Source organism: Palaemon carinicauda, chromosome 8, assembly GCF_036898095.1.
Source record: "Palaemon carinicauda isolate YSFRI2023 chromosome 8, ASM3689809v2, whole genome shotgun sequence".
NCBI lineage: Eukaryota > Metazoa > Arthropoda > Malacostraca > Decapoda > Palaemonidae > Palaemon > Palaemon carinicauda.
In genome coordinates, this window is record NC_090732.1 from 116,678,071 (window position 1) to 116,700,570 (window position 22,500).

Consider the following 22,500-nt stretch of genomic DNA (forward strand, 5'->3'; position numbering starts at 1 on the left):
AAACCTCATTCCAAGCTTTATCGATCATCTTCAGGCATTGAACGATGTCAAAATGCCCCTTCCTAAATTCACGGAGGGTGAGTTGAGTGCTTTCGGTCATTTCAAAGCATCTTCTGAACAGATGCATCGTGTAAAGCTTCATGAAGTTGGCAATCACTTGCTGGTCCATAGGCTGGAGGAGAGGGGTGGTGTTCGGTGGCAGATGGAGAACCTTGATGAAGGAGAAGGCCGTTTGTATGTTGGCCTCGAGGCCAGGAGGCAAGTAGGGGCATTGTCCAGTACCAGGAAGATTGCTCTCTTTTAAAAATGACAGCAGGGCTAAAGCAGACGTTTATCCACTCAATAAATATGGTCCTCGTGCCCCAGACCTTAGCATTAGACCTCCAAAATACCGAGAGCCTATCTTTCGTGATATTTTGTGCCTTGAAGGCACGAGAATTCTCTGAGTGGTACACCAGTAGGGGCTTAATTTTTAAGTTCCCTCTGGCATTTGCACAAAATATGAGGGTAAGTCTGTCCTTCATCGGTTTATGGCCAGGAAGTTTCTTTTCTTCTGCTGTGATATATGTACGACGGGGCATTTTCTTGCAGAAAAGTCCAGTTTCATCACAGTTAAACACTTGCTGAGGAATGTAGCCTTCTCTGGAAATTAATTGCTCAAACTTCTAGAGGAATTCATCTACTGCTTTCTCCATACCTGACGACTGAGTGAATATCAGTCTTCTTCCTAAAGCGATCAAACCACCCATGACAAGCTTTGAACTCTTGGGGGGCTTGCTGCGATGTTCCTTTGTCTCCTCCGTCTCTCTGGGCTTCCACGAGATCGGCAAAGATAGCGCTCACCTTGTGCGAAATTACCGATTGCGTGAGTGTATCACCAGCAGTTTCCTTCTCTTTAATCCATAGTAGAAGGAGTCTCTCCATCTCGTCGTTGATTGAGGTCCTTGCACTGGCAAGGACAGTCATGCCTTTAGAAGACTTACTTGCTTTAATGGCTTCCTTGTTCTTGATAATTGTAGCACTCGTTGACTGGTTACGGCCATATGCACTAGTGAGGGTAACAATGCGCATGCCTTCTTCGTATTTCTTTATTATTTCCAGCTTCGTTTCCATAGTAATCATCTTCTTACTTCTCCCTTTAACATCACTAGCAATCTTGGGACCCATGGTTAACGAATTAAAGTTGGAATTAAGCACTAAAATGCACAAAAAATACGATATCGCAAGCACTCACACGAGATCAAGTCTTTACGAAACACACACGAAATTCTGAACTGAGCGCGATTTACAAAGAGAGAGAGAGAGAGGCAACATCTCTCTCAGGCATTGTGGGAGGGATTTCGGCCAATAGCGTATCGGCATCTTAGTGACGCCGTGACGCCGACCAATACCAGACCAGCTTCTTAGCGATGTATGCAGTGACGTATGAGCGTGGTGTGAGGCGAATGACTCGCACAGTCATACACGTACCGGCCGCCAAGTTTGAATTTTGGAATTCGATGCCGTAAGGTGGGGGAAAATGCCGTAACAAGGGGACGAAAAAACATCGTATTCCATACTGTAACGTGAAAAAAACGTAAGCTGGGGACGCCGTACCTCGGGGGTCCACTGTTTTATATATATATATATATATATATATATATATATATATATATATATATATATATATATATATATATATATATATATATATATATATATATATATTAATACGGTTGAAGAGTTTTTGTACCGCCATGATCAGCAAAGCTGTACTAATCTGCACCACCCATAATAGGATGGTTTGTTGCGAGCAATCAGACAAAAATCTTTCACCATTACCAATCTCCAGTGCCAGATTGGTGATGAAAATTGACCAAACCCCAGACATGAAGAAAATCATGTTTGAGGCTTTTGTCTCACAGTGGACTAGAAACGGTTGTATTTGTTTACACACACACACATACACACACACACGTATATATATATATATATATATATATATATATATATATATATATATATATATATATATATATATATATATGGATCCTGCTCTCTGGTTATGACTCATTTTGTTTTTGCCTACACATACACCGTATAGTCTGGTCTATTCTTTCCACATTCATCTCTGTCCTCCTACATTTGACAACGCTGAGATCACTAAACAATTCTTTTTCACTCAAGGAGTTAACTACTGTAATGAAATTGTTCAGTTGGTACTTTCTTCTTGGTAAGGGTAGAAGAGACTATTTAGCTATGGTAAGCAGCTCTTCTAGGAGAACGACACTCCAATTTCAAAGCATTTTTCTCTAGTCTTGGGTAGTGCCATATATATAATGTACATAAGGGGATAGATATATAAATACAAAGATATGTCTACAGTATATCACTCTTGCTTAATGTTTAAATAAAGAGAAACCTTGTGATTATACTGAAAAGGAATCATGAAAATTCATTTTTCATATGCAACAAAATGGAAAAGAACCACAAAATTATGCAAATATTTCTGTTTATTTAGATAGCACATTTACTGTAAGCATTTAAAGACATTATCTTTACCAGAATAAGTTCTAGATGTTTTCAAAATAGTCTATTTTATTCAGTGTGTATATATATATATATATATATATATATATATATATATATATATATATATATATATATATATATATATATATATATATATATATATTTATATACACGATAGAGTAATAGCGGTATTTTTCATATATATAGCTGAATTTCATAAGTATCTTAGATCATTATTATCCTAATGTAATACCCCATTTCAAGTGAATGAAAATAAGAATAAAAATCCTTTATAGAACTTCTTTAATTTTTAATACAAAAAGACATAAGCGTACTACAATAAATAAATCTACCAACAAAGACTTAAAAGATTATATAGATTGTATTTACATCATAGGAAGATTTAAATGATTTCTGTAACCATTATAAAGTATTTCTTATCTTTGGTTCACAGACTATAACAATATGACTAGAATGATTTTAGGTTCTGCTATAAAATTCTAATGAATGGCGCTGAATTTCTTAATGAAGCCGTAGTTATTGAGTCCCAGCAATATATTTTATTCCCTTTTTATTTACGCATTTGCTAGTTCACAGGAAACAAAAAATTCTTTTCATTTGCTAGTATCAGTTCTTGATCGCATAGCTAATTATAGATAAGAAAGAACATCTACTTGATACTTCTCTTGTTCAGCGATCCTCTGCGTAGAGCAATATCACGCCACTCAAAGATTCTTCGACTCCTGAAGGAACATCTTTCCTTACCAGGTCAATATTTTACAAATTACACCCTAAATCAAAGTAAGAGAGGAATACTTTGGGGTTATTCTTCAGGAGATGGCATTCGGAGACTCTGACAAGGCCCACCACCTTTTTATTTGAAAGTTTTTTCATGTCCAGTGTTGAAAGGGATCCGTTGGCACCATGACTCGAGATGACAAAAACAGCACCGCGAGGCCCTTCCAGAGCCAAAATTATGCTCGTGAGCGTTTTCTTTCTCTTCGAAATTCATTGAACAGTTTTGCTAGATCAGTTATGTTGCTTCTAGACTTGTGGAGGTTTAGTTGGTTTCCAATGAATGACTAGAAATTTAAGAAATAATAGTATCCTTTGTGGTGGTTACTCAAGGGAGTGGCTTTCTGTGACACTTTTTGGTGTATACCATCGTTGTCAAATTTTGATGAATTCCCTGGAAAATGAAAGCCGAATTATTAACATGAAATTAATTGTTAGTTTCTTTGATTTCTTTCCAAGGATTTCATTATCCTTAATACAATTATACAAATATGAACATGCAATATATATCTTGTTTTTTATAAAGTAAAATCAAACAAATTACCTTTGTAACGTAGTTCAGGAATTGTTCACCATGCACAACAGTAGCCAACTGTTTAGGGGTTGAGATCTTAAGTTCCCTGGTCAAAACACCATTCACCAACTTCCCAGCATGGCCGTCAAAATCTGCTCCAAGCTTTAGACAAGTATTCACTTTTTTCTTATCTCCAGCAAGAACTGCTTTAAATACAGGCGCAATTAACTGAAATTAAGAAAAGTACAATAGTTTTTAATCAACTAGATAAATATTCACATATTCCAAAGTAAGTTTTCAAAAATGGTTTTTCACTTGGCTCACGACTCTATTTTTTGTTTGAGGTGATACAACCAATGGAACAGGCTCGAATAAAAAAAATTGTGACTAATTTCAGGAGGCATGAAATATTTTGAATAAATCTTTGCATATACTCACCAGATCTCTGAAAGTCCTCTGCTTTTTGTCTCTTTTGTTTGGATTAAACTGTCTATTAAATGATAAGATTCTTAATATCTGTGTGTGACCGTTGGCAGCTGCAACATGTGCCGGTGTCTGACCATCTCGGTTAATAACATTTGGGCTGATCAGGTCTAACAGATGAATTATGACATCAACCTGATTTCTAGCAGCAGCCGTGTGCAGTAGTGTGTTGTTCTTCTTGCCGTCTCTAATTTCAGACAGCGTAGGGTTCAACAGCTTCCTTACAACGGCTAGATCACCTTCTTCAGCTGCTTTGAAAAGTTGGACCTGAAATAAGAGAAACAAAACCATGAAATCCTATTGCTTTTCATCACTTGATACATCTATAGTTATCATCTTTATCATTGCATCTATTCCTAGTTGAAAAGCCCAAGGGTAGCCTATAGTGTGGTTTAAATGTGTTACACAGTAAAGAGGCATAGATGATATTACCTTCCTCTGTGAAGTATAACGTACAGAGCGATTTAGTAATTCTCTTCTAAGCATTTGAGTTTCTTTTCTTGTGATCATCAAAGTTTTTCTTGGTACAGGTAATCCTCTTGTCACTTTATTGAATTCAGGACTACACATTATTGATGGCATTCCTTCATCTTTCAATGACTTCGGTCTATTTATTGAGGCGCATCCAGTGTGACAACCTTTGCATGATTTATTTGAAAATATTTCAGAGCTATCTTTTTCATGAGAATCGGTCTCTACACGTCGTTTTTCGGTTTTAAAAGGGACTTTCTTATCCTTATTACTTCCAGAAGATTCATTTGGTGAAGAGACGTTTACCTGCTGAGCCGAATGTCGTGAACTTAGAGCTGCAGTCGCTTTTTCGAGTATTGGTGCAATGCTAGAATTCTTAGTCACCAATTTAGAATACTCTCTTGAAGATGAAATGCATTGATCTTGCAGTCTGGGTGCTTTTTCTATCTGTAAACTCTCACTTGCTTCCATCTTATCATCAGTAAAAGTGTCTGTCATTTCATCAATGTTTTTAATTGACTCTTTATTGCTGGACTCAATCACATGAGGTTGCACAACTTGTTTGGTCAAAACACAGTTTGATGGCGTTATTGAGAGAGTTTCCTTTGGACCATTTGGCTTATTGCCTACCACATCTTTAGTTTGACTGGGATCTATTGCACACGAGTCCCCACAAAACGAAGGTGTGCGTGTTTCCACCATCTGGTTTTCGTCCTCGGTCGAGGAAGCAGTTAATTCACTATTTTCATGATCACAATCATGTACTGATTTTCCATCAATTCTCAGGTATGTTGGTTGCTCTAACCTTAGGAGCTGGCTATTTCCTTCATTTTCTGCAATAACCTCTTCTACAATTTGATGCCTTTGGGGTTCTTCATAAGAACTAGTTACTTCTTGCAAATATTCGTGATACAACCTCGTTGCTTGATTACTTCCAGTTTCAGTTGCCTGTGATAGCTGAAGCTTTTCGGAAATTTTGGCAGCATTTTTCACGAGAGAAGAATTCTGGCTGAAGTGAGAATCTCTAGACCTACAGTAATCTTTCGTTACATCTGCATTGCTGATTTTGATGAGATCACTGAAATTTCTAAGAGAAGAACTGCGAGTTAGTTCAAGAGCTTTCAGGGCCTCATTATTTCCTTGGATGGAACCAAGAAAGTTATTCCATCGTTCTGAACTATTCATTCTTGGGATACTGTAGGATTTATGCAAGGTAGGATGGTCGGAAAGATAATTTTCTTTCTCCGACACCTTTTCACTGTTCCTTTTATTCGAACTTCTTCGGATAAGGAAGGGTAGAGGACCAAGTTCCGTGAGCACAGTGACGTCTGTCATTTCCCTGTTGACATCGTCCATGAAGAAGTCATAGTCTTTCTCGCTGATCTCGCTGATTAGGTCCTGAAAGAATAAAGCAAGTGAGCCTTCAATGAGAGAGAGAGAGAGAGAGAGAGAGAGAGAGAGAGAGAGAGAGAGAGAGAGAGAGAGAGAGAGAGAGAGAGAGATTATTTGCTATGAATTTTCACTTTCACTGTTAATGATGTAAGATCTGAAATCATTATACACATACTGTAAGCGAATGAGACTTACCTCTTCTATTGAAAAGAGTGAGAACGTTTGCGGGTCTCGAACTGTGAAAAAGAAAACAAAAATAATTAAATAGAGCAGACAAATAAAACCATTATATTAGGGAATTACTGGATTTTGTGAGTGAGTACGTTTCATAGTAGCTTGTAAGTATCAAATTTCTCTATATGAAACCGCTTTTGTGAAAATGAAGCTACAAAAATATTCAGCATAAAAAAACAAAGCTATTATATACAAATGGAATGGCGAATTTCTTTACCAGGTAAGACTTGGTCAATTTCAAAATCCATTGCTGCTACGTACTCCATGGCAGAACTTTAAAACTATTGAAATAATTCGATATTTTCAGCAAATTGCTTTGAGTATATCTACGCCTCTCTAAGCTTGGTCTTCCCCAAACAAGAAATGGCTCGAAGTCGGGTCCGTAGCTGGATCGAGGAGGCACTGATGGTGAGCAAGGGTAACCACAGCTTATATGACGTCGATGCGAGTGGTGGCTACCCGGACGGTAGTCTGCTATCCCCGGGAGTATCGAAGTCGGCAGAGCTTCGATGAATCTTGCACTAACGTGAATGCTCGGCCGCCAGATATGACGTGGTTCACGATGACGTCACGGAAGTTAGACGAGTCGGTGCAGGACAATGTTGAGCGGTTAAAATAAACATGATTACTCTTCATTTGATGTTTAGAATGTAAACTTTTGTTTTTTCTATTTTATAGTTTTGACTTTTCAGATTGTATTTCACATACATGATAGGAAACTTTACTGTATTCAAAAACTGCGTCTGAGTTAGGAAAGGGAAGAGAATTGTTCACCATACTTTCCAATATTTAGCAAATCCATGTATTTGTTAATAATCTCTTCTGCTATAGGTCCGTGGCGTAACTTCGCGAGAATTCTTATAAAGGTAATTAAGAATGTGGCACGCAGTTGAATGATTTATATTACACGCAGCACGTTCTTATGATTTCCGATTGCTAATCTTTCTGCTAGTTTAGATTCATTCAAGCGTAGTATTTTCTAGAATAATGAAAAATGTCACGACCCTTATGAATGTTATGGTTTTAAAATTTCCTGTTAAAAGACATCAAGGTTAAGGAACTTAATCAGACAATGAATTAAAAGTATATCACACCAACGTCCAATTCTCTCTCTCTCTCTCTCTCTCTCTCTCTCTCTCTCTCTCTCTCTCTCTCTCTCTCTCTCTCTCAGTTGTAGGAGAAATGATAACATAAAAAGAATCTGAAATATATTTTCATGTTCTCTCTTTACTCTCGATCTTTTATTACATTACCCGTAACGCTTAGAAAGTGGTTCTTATCCTCTCCTTGGTTAGACAATTATATTACTCAAGTAAAAAAAAAAGGTTCAATGATATTGGTGTGGAAGACAAAATCCTTGCCCACACTCCTTTCAGACAAGACAAGTGATGCTTATTTTCATTGTTCGATCCATTTAGTTAAGAAGGGAATTATCAATTGCCAAGGAATGGGAAACGGATTGTTTTAATTATTGCAAGTTAACTCTGCAACAGCTTAGATAATCTAAGTCGACAAATTTGTGGGTTGTATGATTATTGTTAGCCTGGGACAATGTTGTTCTCATACTTGGTGCTTTATCATGAAAGGTACCTCGATTACTATTAATACCCTGTGCCTGTTTTATTGATTGGTTGATTGATTTGAGGTTTTCTGTGCCTGTTTTAAGTTAACCTGAGTTCAACTCATGGCATTATTGTCATTTTTATACGACTGCTCGATAGTTATACTTTAGAGTCTTGATATTAAAATCAAACTGTCAATTTTAGTAGGAACAATTCCTATTCACTGGCTTTCATTAAAAGATTTGACTGGTAAGCAATTCCAAATAACAATATTCGTCAGTGTTTTCTTGTGCGATTATGTATTGTCGACAATAAAGAAAGCATCGTTCAAATAATTAACTGGCAGGATCTCTAATGCTTCTCAAAATGATAAAAAAATAGCTTAACCGAACCTCAACTTTGCTAAAGAATATGTAAAAATTAATGTGTTTTTATACTGCTCTTTGAATTCATGCTAAAGGTTATAAAGCGAATACAATTTTTCCTTTCACCATCAGCTGAGATAATCTGAAAGTTTGACAAAACTCAAATTACCATACAGAGCACAATCTTTATACAAATAATGACAATTCCGAATAGAAGAAAGGTTTTGTAATTTTTCACAGATATAATTTGTTATAGTGTGCTTTAGTGTATGGCGCTTAAAATGGATCGTCTTGTGTCTGTTAAACTAATACAATTACTTTCATTGAATGGAATCTTTTTTTATCATTATCATAATCATTATCATTGTTGTTATATTCAATTGAGTACTGAAAGTTTTTCAATGACAAATATTGGTTTTGGGGCCTAAATGCATAGCCGGTTGAATGGAGATTCACTCATAATGTTGTTCTGGCCTATAGTCTTTATACGTTCCTCATTACCCAAATCTAGCGTGCGTTCCACGTTAAAAATGACTGCTAAATATTTAGATAAATATGCACACACACATTCAACCCTTACCACTCCCTCCCCTTTTACCAAGGTATGACTACTCTCTCTTCCCCCTAGCCGAGGGACGAGGAGAGACCGAGTAGTTATACGTCTGGTAATGCACCTGAGCGTGACCGAAAAGAAATATATATATATATATATATATATATATATATATATATATATATATATATATATATATATATATATATATATATATATATATATATATATATATCCAAACACTTGCTCCTTATTATATAGGGGAGATAATGCAGTATTGAGATAAATCATTTAAGACCCTTTACCACTCATTACTCGTTGGTTATAAGCTTCAAGCACTTGTGGCAAGTATTCATTCAGAAGAATTTCACCACTTGTCATTTCAGTTTATTTGTTAAGATGTTTTGTACATTTTTGGAAGTCACACTGTCAATTAAATGGTGATTATTTCGATAGTCAAATGGAGTGGATATGGGGCCGCATCAAGGTCTTGTATCATTAAGCGGGAATTTTTAGTTTTTTTTTTTTTTCCGGGTGAAATTCTTTCAACATTATTGTTGTAACCATGTAAAAGAATGTCTATTAATAGAATGATAGTGGTATATTAAGTGGTGAAACTGCACTGCTAACAGTTTTTGAGACTTTCAGCTCATTGATTACTTGTTGACGGTAGCTTAGCGACCATACGCAACAATTGTCAAACGCAAGATTCTAGAGGATTACTGCAGTCAATGGATTTCACGCGGTCAACTGTATACATTACAAGAGTCTTTGTAGGGTCATTTCACCCATTAGCTGCACTCACTTTTTAGCTTTCTATTTTATTTCCGTTCTCACTTCCCTTATGCAATCTTGCTGTCGAATTTCATGCAAGCAATTTCGTTACAACTGTGGGGTTTCCGCCCAGTTAGCTTACACCTCAGTGTTGAATGGCATTTCAGTCCCCACCGCTGAAATGCCATTCAACACTGAGGTGTAAGCTAACTAGGGAGAAACCCCACAGTTGTAACGAAATTGCTTGCATGAATTTCGACAGCAAGATTGAATTGAATGGCATTTCAGGCCCCACCACTTCTGGGCTGCCCAACGGCAAGAGCCCGGGTCTTACACAAGGTAAGGCAATCTATACAGACAGACAGACAGACAGCCCCACCGCTTGGAATTTTTTTCCAAATTCCATAAAACCATCCTACAGGCAACAGCTAGACGAATCCGTATAGCTTTCGTGTTTACTACTTTACATACAATCACGGAATGTTTTTTTTTTCTTCATTAGCATTAACATAGCTGCATCCATCCTGAACCTCTGTTTTCTAGCAAATCTTCCTGGTTACCTTGTACCAGATTAGTGAAATTTCACACCATTATATTAAGCAACTATAGCCGAGGTTCTTAATCGGGGTATTCAATGCCCCTTAGGAATATAGGAAATAAATGTTGATGATATGGGATTTTATCCCTGGATATCTATTTATATATACATTAGATCTAACGTAATTATCAAAACTTATGTAGCATGTTAGATTATTAACAAGAACTATTATTCTATATTTTAAAGCCCAGTTTTAAGTGCAACCGTAAACTTTCATGAGCGAAATGAGAAATAACAAAATATTATCTTCCTGAAGGTTTACTCTTAAAAAAAAAAAAAAACACTTCTATATTACCTAGTTTCGATGTAAGGTTGAGAATGCATGTAAGTGGGATTCTAAATCTTCTTTTGAAAGCTTCCTTCAAAGTTTAGTATTTTTTAAAAAGAAAATAAGCGCCACTCAACTGGAAACACCGTACTGGATCCTTGTGCGCTAACGAAGGCGAAAATTGGGTTGAGAGAGGATGCCGCCAAGAAATGGAGTCAGGTGCCCTTATTAAAAGGCACTGTACACCAGAGAATTAGAGACAAGAGTCGGAATATACAAAATCAAGTTTTCAGCGAAATTAAACAGATGAATCAATTGACGTTTTAAATCGCAGTCAGTTGCTTATATTTGTACAGTAGATAAATTAAAAGAACAGTTTGGAAGAGTTTTTATATTGAACAACTCAAACCAACAACCGAAGCATTTTGAAGTATTTTATGTGATCCAATCGTTCTGTGATCACCACCCATTAACAAAGGATTTGATGATTTGCTACGGTCAAGGAAAATGCTCCACATGTGCTCAATATACACTGAGTTTCACACCGCCAAGTTCTGTTATACAAATCATTAAAAAAAAAAAAGTGATAGGTATAGTTGTACCACTAGTCAACTTATTTGTATGTGCAATTGATTAACTGCTTTTTCAAACCTTCTGGGACGGAACTGGAGTAGAACAAAGTTTGTTAATGTACCAAACACGAAGATACTAGAGGCCTTTTTTTTTTTGCATTTGTAATAGAAATTCGGAATGGAATTACTGTACAGAGTTCCTCTAACATCAATAATCCACGCCCCCCTGGTAAAAACATTTTATTTTAAAGATACTGTTTATTATTTCTTGGGATACTTGGCTAGTCTTTTCAGTCTTCTCAACGAATTGAACATATCCATGGAGGTATTAACGGATTTGGACATTATTCAAGCAAAGGGAAAAGTCGCATTTACATAAAAATCTATCCATCTGGAGAGTCATTTTGTTGAAACAGGAAACAACGCACTCTTCCTCAGCGTTAATAATGTTTTCATTGGGAATGGTAGACCATTATCTGTAGAAATACTTCAAGAAGTCAAGGGCCACTTAGAAGTGTTAAGCACAAATGTTTCTGATCTTAGCACAGAATCCATCTAGATCCAAAACACTTCCTCGTTTGATATATCGAATCGAAAATAAGAAATAAAAATTCAGCAAAGGTTGATATCATTGACATACCAGATTACTCCAGACAGAAAGGGGATGAAATGTTCTTTAGGTCGCAGCTTCTCTAAATATGGCAACAAGGGCAAGGAAAGTTTCAGGTCCCTGCATAAATTCTTAGAACCGTGTAAATGCGGATTCTCAGTATTATTTAGTCGGAATTCAGTGTGGTGCGTCAGAAAACGTGTAAGTTATTTTGTCAGTGACTGTACTCCTATCCCAGGTTTAGATTACATAACGACAACCACAAACATCTCACAAGATCAGTAAGAATTTGTTATGCAGTCGAAATATCGAGGAAACTGCAGATTTAAGTACGTTTACTTCTTGTGTAATTATTGTGATAGAATTTAAGTTTTGAAGAAAAAAGTTGCTGATTTTTAATCTGATACAGGCTAATCGAAGATATATTGTAAAACAATAATTGTTTGTAGACCTATTTGCCATTTTTTAAAATTGGCTCTTTATACATGAATATGATAAAATCTCAAGTAGAAAGACCAATCAGAGATTTCAGACCTCCGCCAATGAAGATTGTAAAGAAAAAAATAAAGTCTACGGTCCAAACTTTCCATATGTTGACCGTCAATGAATATACTGTATAATAAAAATCCTGGATCCTGAGGGTGATCCGGATCACCACCAAAATCTAATTACTTATAAGTTAGCACATTTTTTTATATCAGTTATTTTCGTCAAAATTCATGCTTAATTTTTTTTTGATAGGTTGGTCACAAACAAACAGAGGTGAGAACCTAACCTCCTTGGCGGAGGTAATAAATGCTTATGATTTTCTTTTATGTTCTATTTCTATGTATCCGTATCAAGAGTGAATTAAAAGTAGAAGTATTACATTTTTTAAACACACTGTCAATCAAATGGTTATTTCGACAGTCAAATGGGATAAGGAACCACATTAGGGTCTTGAATCATCAAAAGGTTAAGAACATGTGGCGTATAAGAAATTGAAATTAACTATTTTATTTATAATAATAATTTTATTTGGAATGTGTTGTTTACATATGCATGTAATTCATTAAGAGGAATAAGTGGATTCTAGGTACAGTAATTTGAAATGTTCACAATCAATTATTATAGTTTTATTATGAACATTAACTGATCAGTCTCAGTTATGATGTTTTATCTATGTTGAGGCAACTGCACAATGTTTTATTCTAGATTATACAATCTTACTTCCTTAGACAAATTTTCATGTGTAAGTGTTTAAGTTTCACGTAAATTTTTAGAATTATTTCTGATTTGCCAGTGCTGAAATCTGTTCATAGAAGTTGCATTCTTTTCGTAATTTATAATATAGGTTATACAAAATCTTATAAGAGAATGTGTAACAGACTTACAGAAAACACGTACAATCCTATAAACGTATCTACAGTTTATAGGTTTAGGAGAGAATGTCTTCTTTATCAATGGGATTAATATAAAACCTTCCGGTAAAATCTATGTTGCTGAACTCTGGCAACAGCCCGTCATTTCTCTGAGTATATTCGTTAAGTAGCTGACGGTAAAACTCGTCAAAATCTCTATTTAAGCTGTGATTTTTCAAGGTATTACGAAGAACATTCACGAAAGAGCATTCTGCACAGTGGGCCACACCAATACTCTGGGAGTACAAGCAGAGAGTATTGCAGATTGGTTCTTGCATCCTGACAGGTCGTTGTTCTCTATAGAGGTTTAGCGTCTCCATATAGTAACCGCAGGTGAAGTCAAAAATGAATATCTTTGGTTTATTCCGGAGCTGTGGGCAGTCTGACTCTCTAAATAACCCCATCATCCACTCTGTCGTTATCAGCTTCATGTCACTGGTAAGGAATGCTTTTTTGTTTACACCGTGACTAGAAACGAGAAAAATGGCGCAAGAAGCACCATTCAACTTGCCCGAATCCTGGAGACCGATCAGGGTGTTCCTGACTTCACTCTCTGTTAGTGAATCGTGAATGTCGCAGGTATAGCCAATTTCCCCGAACACTTTTGACAGATGACTAACTTCGGCAACAGAAGCTTCCCGTTCTAGTTCAGGTCTTTTGGGGAAGGTTTTGAAATTCAAAATGCACACGTGGCCTCGATGAGATTTAGTGTTCGGATTCGATACATGATTTTTATTTCCTCTAGATGTGTTTACCTGTATTGGAAAAATTTAAATCATGACTAAGAATAATGTCTCCTCCACCATAAACGTACACTATTCCAGTATCCAAACATGTAATCAAAAACAACTTCTTTAACAATAAGGTAATGATGAGATCATTTCCATAAATAACAACTGTAGTTATTACCTCACTCAACTTGGTTTTTGTCGATGACCTTGTCCTAGGAGATCTCTGCGCCTCCCTGACCTTTTTGGCATTATGTTTGTCTCCCTGTCGGAAAAAAATATGCTTTATAAAATTCCTCTTTCCTTCTTAGAACTCTTGCGCTTTATACTAATAGTGAGGTCCGATATGTTCTGAGATATAAGTTCGTTGTATTTTTTGGGGGATTTTATAAACTATACATTTTTAGAAAGCTAACATTACGAAGAATGCAAAAACCAATGTTGCCAGAATTTTCGAGGTCATATAACCTTGTAAAATATTTAACTTTTCACAGCAAGGTGATAGAGTTCCACTGTATTATAAAGTTTCGAAAGGTGCCGTAATGCTTAGATATATTACATATATCATCAGCAGATATTAATAACTACTTATCTAGCTTAATATTCTGGACAAGTATTAATACAAACCTTGGCTTTTCATATTTGCTTAAAAGTTACAGCTAATGTTAACAAATCTGATGAAATATGAAAGGGTGGTGGATTAAGTCATTACCTTTGAAAATGATGGCAGATATTTTTGGCCATGTATTGTAAAAGCAAGCTGACGGGGTGTAGTTATTCGTAGTTCTTTGGACATTATTCCGTCTGCAAAACTTCCAGCATCATAATCAGGATTTGCTCCAAGTTTTAGCAATGCCGAGATCTTGTTCTTTTCTCCTTTAAGCACTGCATCGAACAAAGGTCCAGCAAGCTGAAAGTAAATTTTAAGGAATTCTTATCTAAAGTAGGAATGTATTTGACTTCTCAAAAATAGACTTTAATGCTTAAAGGAATTCATATCCTATGAGATCTACTTAACTTCTCAAAAATAAAGATTTTAATGTAACAAATAAATAATCTTAAGGCAACATCATATATTTCATTGTGAAAAAGTTACAAAAATTATTACCAAATCCATATAAGTCCTTCCTTGTGAATCTTTCTTGTTAGGCTGGATATCCTTATCAGCAAGCAATAGCCTTAGTACTTGCACGTGGCCTTCCCTCGCTGCCATATGTGCTGGTGTCTGTCCATCTTTATTGATAAGGTTAGGGTTCATAAAGTTTAGCAAATGAAAAACTGTGTCGTATTGGTTGTTGGAAGCAGCAATATGCAGAAGTGTGCAAGAGTCCTTGTCATTTCGGATAGTTGGACCCGTTATCGATATCAGTTCCTTGACTAGTTTTATGTTTCCCTCTTGTACTGCTTCGAACATCAGCGCCTGGGTGATAATGAAATAATGTTAGGATTACTCATCAGCCAAAGACACAGTTACCCATTTAAATGATCAGTCCATTTCTATGAATACTGGAAAATTCTTTAGATTTTTTTTCTAATGTATGTATAATACGGATTACTTATTAGTGCATGAATGTAAAACTTAGATCAGCTAAGATTTAGAGCCCTGGAAACTGTAATGACCACATTGCAAATATCAAACTAACATAATAATTTTGGGATTACCTTTTGGTGTGATATGTTCAATAAGGAGTGATCTTGATACTCTTTACTGGTCTTAGCTGCAAACCTCGTTGTAATGGATGTCTGATTAGTGACTTTTTCCATCCTGGGTACTTTGGAGGGATGAAAACTGTCGGATTGATTTTCCATTTTTCTTTTCAAGGGAGTGCTTGATTTTGGTTTTTCTGTAGTATGAATCACCTTAGCCCTTGGCAATTTTGATGTGGATTTTATAGCTGATTTCACAGTTTGTCTGTGATCCTTAGAATAAGGACAGGAAGACTTCAGACTTATGTTGAATGAGCGCAGTTTTCTCTTCATTGGAAGATCATCATCCTTTGTTAACTCCCTAGCTTTACGTTTTCTCAAAGATCTTACTTTGGTATCTCTAATCACAGAGTTTAACTGACTACCATTAACTCTTTTCGATAATGCATTTCTCTTGGGAGGGGATAGTTTACTAAATGTAGATGGGTCTTGGATAGCCTTTTGCTGTAAAACTGATTGAGCATTAATTAAATCTACAGACAACTTATTTCTGTTTGTGCTTATCTGTTTCTTCTTCCACCACACATGTGTGTTTCTTGCTACTTCTGATTCTTTGTTTTCAAGCTTATGTGAATTGTCTGATGTAGAATTTTCTCTATTGCCTTCACTTTCTACCTCAATACAGTCAACTGATGCGTGTTTTATTTTTTCATCTGGCAATTTATTATTTATTTTCTCCCGGCATCTAATAGCTTCGTCATTGTTAGATTTTTCTATATAATCACTTTGGATTGTATCTTGAACTTTGATTAGCATTTCAGCAATATCACCGTTATTTTCCTTGGTGTGTGAAGGTAAGGATATATTGCATACTTGAATGTGTTTGTGGTTATCAAATTTTGATAACGCCACATTTTCTTGCTCTCCATTGCTTCTTTCAGCTAATTCCTTATTCAAAGAGTCTGGCATATTTTTAACATGTGTCTGGTCTTCTAAAATACAGTCTTCGCCTGTGGTTTGGTTCTTTACTGATAGCTGATCTTTCTTTAGCATGGAGTCTCCTTTAGGTGCTTCACTTATAGCTTCTCTGTTGATTTCTTCTGTAGAAGGCTCTGCACAACCATTTTGTATGTTGTCTACTACATTCAGGAAGGAAAGACTTCTATCCTTCATAATCAGGAGATCTTCATCTGGTTTTGGAGAGTCTATAGGAGCGTGTGTACTCTGTCTTATGTCACAAACTGTCTTTACTAAGGATTCATTGTTATTTTGACTGGTGTGTGAAGGTAAGGATGCATTGCTTTCTGGAATTACTTTAATCTTTCCATAGTTATCACCTTTTAATAATACTACATTTTCTTGCTCTCCAGTGTTTCTTACAGCTAATTCCTTATTCAAAGAGTCGGGTACCTTTTTAACATGTGTCTGGTCTTCTACAATACAGTGTTCATCTGTGGTCTGGTCCTTTACCGATGTATAATCTCTCCTTAGTATGGAGTCTTCGTTTAGTGGTTGTAGAATAGCTTTAGTCCTGATTTCTGCTGTCAGAGGCTGTGTACCAACACTTTCTATGTTATTTACTACATTCAGGAAGGAAAGACTTTTATCCTTCACAATCAGGAGAATTTCATCTGGGTTGGTAGTGTCTAAAGGATTGTGTATACTCTGTGTTACATCACAAGTGGTCTTTACTAAGGTTCCATTGTTATTTTGCCTGGTGTGTGAAGGTAAGGACGTATTGCTCTCTGGAATTACTTGAATGTGCTCGTGGTTATCAGATTTGAACACAACATTTTCTTGCTTTTCATTGTGTCCTTCAGCTGATTCTATATTTAAAGAGTTGGGCATCTTTTTAACAAGCATTTGGTCTTCTGTATTTTGATCTTTGACAGATGTATGATCTTTCTTAGCGATGGATTCTCCTTTTGGTGCTTTGAGTATAGCTTTTGAGCTGATTTCTGTAGTTGAAGGCTGTGCACTAATACTTTCTATGTTCTCTACTACATACAAGAAGGAAAGACTTTTATCCTTCACAGTCAGAAGATCTTGGTCTTGTCTTTGACTTTGTGTACTGTGCATTACACCACAAGGTGTCTTTATTAAGGACCCATCATTATTTTGACTGGCGTGGGAAGGTAAGGACGCATTGCTTTCTGGAGTTACTTGAATCTCTTCGTGGTTATCGGATTTTGATAATACCCCATTTTCATGCTTTCCATTACCCCTTTGAGCTAATTCATTATTCAAATAGTCAGGTACCATTTTAACATGTGTCTGGTCTTCTACAATATAGTCTTCATCTGTGGCCCAGTCTTTTGCAGATGCCTGATCTTTTTTTGACATGGAGACTCCTTCTGGTGCTTGGAGTATAGTTAATGTGCTGATTTCTGTTGTTAAAGGCTGTGCACCAACACTTTTTATGTTATTTACTACATTCAGGAAGGAAAGACTTTTATCTTTCACAATCAGATCTTGGTCTGGTTTAAGACTTTCTGTAGGACTGTGTGTACTTTGTGTGACATCATAAGTTGTATGTACTAAGGAACCATTCCTATGTATAATTACTTGGCTATTTTCTTTAGTCGTTGATGCCTTTTTACACAAAGTTGTGTTATTTACATCTGTTTCAGATGATGATACTTGAGACAAATGATTTTCATCTACAAAAGGAATGTTTGATGCTGACACTTCTAATTCCTGGTGTTGTTCTGACAAGTTTTCATTATTTTTTTCGAAACTCATCATACCTGATTCATCCTCTGACCCTTTCCTTACAGCAGAGCTTTCAGGGAATGATAGATTTACATATTTCCCAGAAGTACAAATATCTTCAGCTGAAGATGGACTGGTAGACCTCTCTGATAATTTAACCGTTTCTGCTGACGATGCACTGCAAGATCTCACCAAAGAAGAAACATTTTCTTCTTGAACGCCAGTAGGATTTTCCATTGGTGTTTGGGTGAAATTTTTATTTTCATGCGTTTCTTCTCTGTGTGACTTGCATGCTTTATCTGTGCCTCTTGATACATTGTGTTCCCTTTCTAAAGATTTTGATGGTGTTACTTCATTTGAATTACTCTTATTATATTCCTCGGTTACGGTTAATTTCAACATAGCTTCCATTTCATTTAGATCTTGATTTAGTGTTGGTTGCATATGGATATTTAACTTAACAAGCTCTGGCACTGCTAACTGGTTATCACAATCATCTGCCTTCCTGAAATCTGCTTGTGATATGCTTTTACTTTTGTGCATGTTGGCATCTTGTGGTGAATCTGCATGAGGTATTGTGAGGGTGTTCTCAGTAAGTTCAGGGAGATTCTCGTAGACTTCTGTATCTTCAACTGAAGAATGATTATTATGGGTAATCTCTATATTACTTTCATGTAGTTTTGAAACTTGTTCCATCCCCTTGATACTCGGAGAGGTCTTCAATTCTGGCATCTGTGAATTCTCTTTACCAGTTTCGGAATTTTCATATAGTGGAGAGCAAGGTCTATTCCTAAGACCATGCTCTTGGAAAGGGGAAAGACTTCTCCGAACAGTTCCATTGTGGACGTCCTGTGTTGCTGACTGGGTTGTTTTGTTATTTACTTCAACCAAAGATGGAGACTCAGAATTGTCTGTTTGGTCCAACTCAAGAAAACCCAAAACTTCTTCTAACTCTGTAGATTCAGACACTGGAGTAATGACTTTTTGCGGTTTATTTTCAGCTCTGCTTGTTGCTAACTCGCTACAAGAATTAGTTGTACAATATTCTTTATTTGGCTGTGCACCCACAGATTCTTTCTCTTTTGAAATTCTTGATTTTGAAGAACTTTTTGAACCAATCTTATTTCCAGTCTGAACAGGTGATCTGTTCCAATGTATATTTTCCTGGATGACATCTCCAGGCCTTTGGCTAAGTGTTGAAATGTCATAAAACTTTTGCTGATCATCTTCTGCCCTTAATGATGGGTATTCAGTACCACTGCCATCCACATCAGATGCTGGAGATATAATTACAGATGTAGTCATGTCACCAGTTTGGTTTTCTAGTGGCTCTCTCACTGGCTTGTCGATAATAGTATGAGCTGGTAGCTTCACATCGTTGTCAACATCAACAGTATTCAACACGAAGTCATCAGTGACTTCTGCCTCAAATTCACTTGTTTTTTCTTTGTGTGTATCCTCTTGAAATATCTGACTAGTGCCAATACCTAAATAAGCAACCTCATTTTGGGGAATGGGACTTGTTTTCTCCATTAGCCCTGTATCTTTCAGCATACAGTCAAAGGATTTTGTAACATTAGCTGGCTCCTCAGTTGAATGGAACCCTTTAGCTACAAAAGTACTAACAAGAGTAACTTCATTGTTTTTCACTAGTACTTTAGGCTCCTCGTTTCGTGCCCATTGCTCTGGAGAATGTGAAGAAAGATTTACTCCCTTTTCAATGATATCACGAAGGCATTCATTCTCGTCCCTTGGAGAGCCGCTCACCTCCCTTCTTTCTAACTGAATCAGTTTACTCTCGAAAGATGGAACTCTCAGCTCGTTAGGAGAATTTTGTTTGGGACCTTTGGGTCCTAATAAGTTTTCATCTCTTGGAAAGGTCTCCGATCTTGTTAAACTGTTTGATTTCATAGGACACAGATTTTCGAATGTTTTATTTTCATTTTCCATTACCAAGTCCGTCTCTTTGGTAGATGATTTGTTTACTTCAAAAGAATCAAATGTTGGGCGTAAAGATGGGCTTAATGTCACGTCGCAACACAGTGGGGTATTGTGTTGATCTTCCTTTCGTACCTGTAGAGAAAATAAGTTATAATTTTTCTGTCAACCAATCGGTAAACCCAAAAAGCTAGTAAAGTATATGGTAAATATTTCATAACTAACGAAAACCATCACAAGATCTTACACACTACTAGTTACTGGATGGTGATAATATTAAAAAGAACATTCTTAATAAAGATGTTTATCAACATCTTTTTATTCAGTTCTCTTTTAGATGAATTATTATTATTATTATTATTATTATTATTATTATTATTATTATTATTATTATTATTGTAAATATAATCACCATAACGTGGCTTAAAAGGTTAAGAAGGCCTTAATTATATATTTTCTACTAAAATATATAATGACCTTTTGCGAAATCCTTCACACCATTATTGCTCTTTGACATCGTTGTTACATCTAAGTCGCAGTTAGTTATGCTCATCATCATCGTCTCCTCCTGCGCTTATTGACGCAAAGGGCCTCTGTTAAATTTCGCCAGTCGTCTCTATCTTGGGCTTTTAAATCAATACTTCTCCATTCACCATCTCCCATTCACGCTTTATACCTTATGCTATATGGTGATTATTCCAAATGATGTTACGATGAGAGAAAAGATGGAGCAAGGAGACGGTTGAAAGTGAACTCAACATTAAAGGGAACAACGTCTAAACTAAGGACACCAAGGTTGGAGTTTATGAATAGCTCGATTATTGAACTAACTCTTCTCTATAGAAGTAGATTTTGGATGTTGAGTAAAAGTGAAAGAATGTGGTTTTTTTAGAAGGGAATTGTTTATGTGGTACATGTAATAGCTAGAGAAAAATGCAAGACAGATGAATGACACAACCCATGTAAAGGGGATTATGGTGTAGGCCTGCTGCTATAGCGTCATCGGTGTAGGTTTATGAGTCGGCTATTGGTGAGGAAATTTTTATACTGAAGAAATTCTTCCACTATTCATCAAAATAAGTGTGACAATGTCAGTTATATCAGTCTTTTCTTTTCTTGTGAGTCATCCCCTTTATTTCTGAACTAATGGAAAGCTCCCATCCAAGCAAGCAATTTTCCACATTCTAGGATATTCTGGGATTAAAAGTTCAACTAGAATATGCTTTGTGTATTTCAGTGACTAGATCCCTTTTGTAATAAATTATTTGATTGAAACCGTAAAGTGTGTGTGGACGAATATGCAATCGCGCATTCCGGCCCGATTTTATCAACTTTGATAAAGGCTCATTAGTAACTGAGGAGGCTTGATTCTTAAATGACTACTGTAGTCTGAAGACATCACCTGGCCATATTAAACAGAATAATAATCTTAGATCACGGTATTCATCTCAATTATTTCTATTGATTTATGTTACCATGCCATTATAAATTTCAAGATCAATAAGATTGACGTTAAATTTAAAATTGAAATTAGATGCAAAGTAAAATGCAAAACATGTAAAAGAAAACCTTTGGAAATATAGGAGAACATTAAAATTTTCCATGCGTCTACCTTGTAGTCATTAGAATTGCATACTCACTTCTGCCAAAGGATCCATGTGGCAATGAAAGAGAGTTGCTTCTCAGAAGAGATAAAGGCAAAAGCGTATTTGCTGAAGAATTTTTAGAACATATCACTAATCAATATCAACTTATCCACAAAATTCACTTTGGGAATCTACAGTATATCGCACACGTTTTCTCGCTAAATACGTAACTCCTTAACACTGGCAGATGTCAAGTTTTGAGTAGCGGTTCAGAAGGACAAGTTACCTTGCTCGAGAACGTTGCCAGAGTGTTGCGTATCAACAGCTCGACTTGGGTTTTATGCAGCTCCGCCTCTCGGGCCGATCCAACCTGCTTCAGCGTGAATTGGCTCTCTCTCTTCCCGCACCGAAACTTGACAGTTCTTGTTCCCGGCACCGATGATTATCGATCTGATATGTAATATATATATATATATATATATATATATATATATATATATATATATATATATATATATATATATATATATATATATATATATATATATATATAATAGAGTATTGAATTAAAAGCTCAAGATAAAAACGACTGGCGAAATCTAACCGAGGCCCTTTGCGTCAAATGGCGTAGGTGATGATATATATATATATATATATATATATATATATATATATATATATATATATATATATATATGTGTGTATATATATATATATATATATATATATATATATATATATATATATATATATATATATATATATATATATATATATATACGCGCGC

At 35.9% G+C, this 22,500-nt stretch overlaps 2 protein-coding genes across 2 annotated transcripts; both read right to left on the reverse strand.

Moving 5' to 3' along the window:
• Positions 1–3,123: 3,123 nt before the first annotated feature.
• LOC137644952 (uncharacterized) lies at positions 3,124–6,946 on the reverse strand. Its single transcript, XM_068377829.1, has 6 exons — positions 6,618–6,946; positions 6,362–6,402; positions 4,736–6,172; positions 4,259–4,570; positions 3,851–4,048; positions 3,124–3,700 (listed from the first exon to the last, which is right to left on the reverse strand). Exons 1-6 carry the CDS (start codon positions 6,664–6,666, stop codon positions 3,635–3,637), a joined length of 2,103 nt encoding a protein of 700 aa, XP_068233930.1. The 5' UTR covers positions 6,667–6,946; the 3' UTR covers positions 3,124–3,634.
• Positions 6,947–12,801: 5,855 nt separating this feature from the next.
• LOC137645846 (uncharacterized) lies at positions 12,802–22,010 on the reverse strand. Its single transcript, XM_068378831.1, has 6 exons — positions 21,768–22,010; positions 15,493–20,262; positions 14,939–15,250; positions 14,543–14,740; positions 14,012–14,095; positions 12,802–13,857 (listed from the first exon to the last, which is right to left on the reverse strand). Exons 1-6 carry the CDS (start codon positions 21,783–21,785, stop codon positions 13,120–13,122), a joined length of 6,120 nt encoding a protein of 2,039 aa, XP_068234932.1. The 5' UTR covers positions 21,786–22,010; the 3' UTR covers positions 12,802–13,119.
• Between the last annotated feature and the right edge of the window lie 490 nt (positions 22,011–22,500).

Excerpts from the sequence above, each read along its gene's own strand:
- LOC137645846 (XM_068378831.1), bottom strand. Across the intron at positions 14,741-14,938 it reads GAAGGACTTATATGGATTTG|CTTGCTGGACCTTTGTTCGA; the intron begins GTAATAATTTTT and ends ATTTACTTTCAG. Across the intron at positions 13,858-14,011 it reads CAAAAACCAAGTTGAGTGAG|GTAAACACATCTAGAGGAAA; the intron begins GTAATAACTACA and ends TTTCCAATACAG.
- LOC137644952 (XM_068377829.1), bottom strand. The coding sequence starts at position 6,666 with ATGGAGTACGTAGCAGCAATGGATTTTGAAATTGACCAAGTCTTACCT. Across the intron at positions 4,049-4,258 it reads AGAGGACTTTCAGAGATCTG|TTAATTGCGCCTGTATTTAA; the intron begins GTGAGTATATGC and ends TCTTAATTTCAG. Across the intron at positions 3,701-3,850 it reads TCCTGAACTACGTTACAAAG|GGAATTCATCAAAATTTGAC; the intron begins GTAATTTGTTTG and ends TTCATTTTCCAG.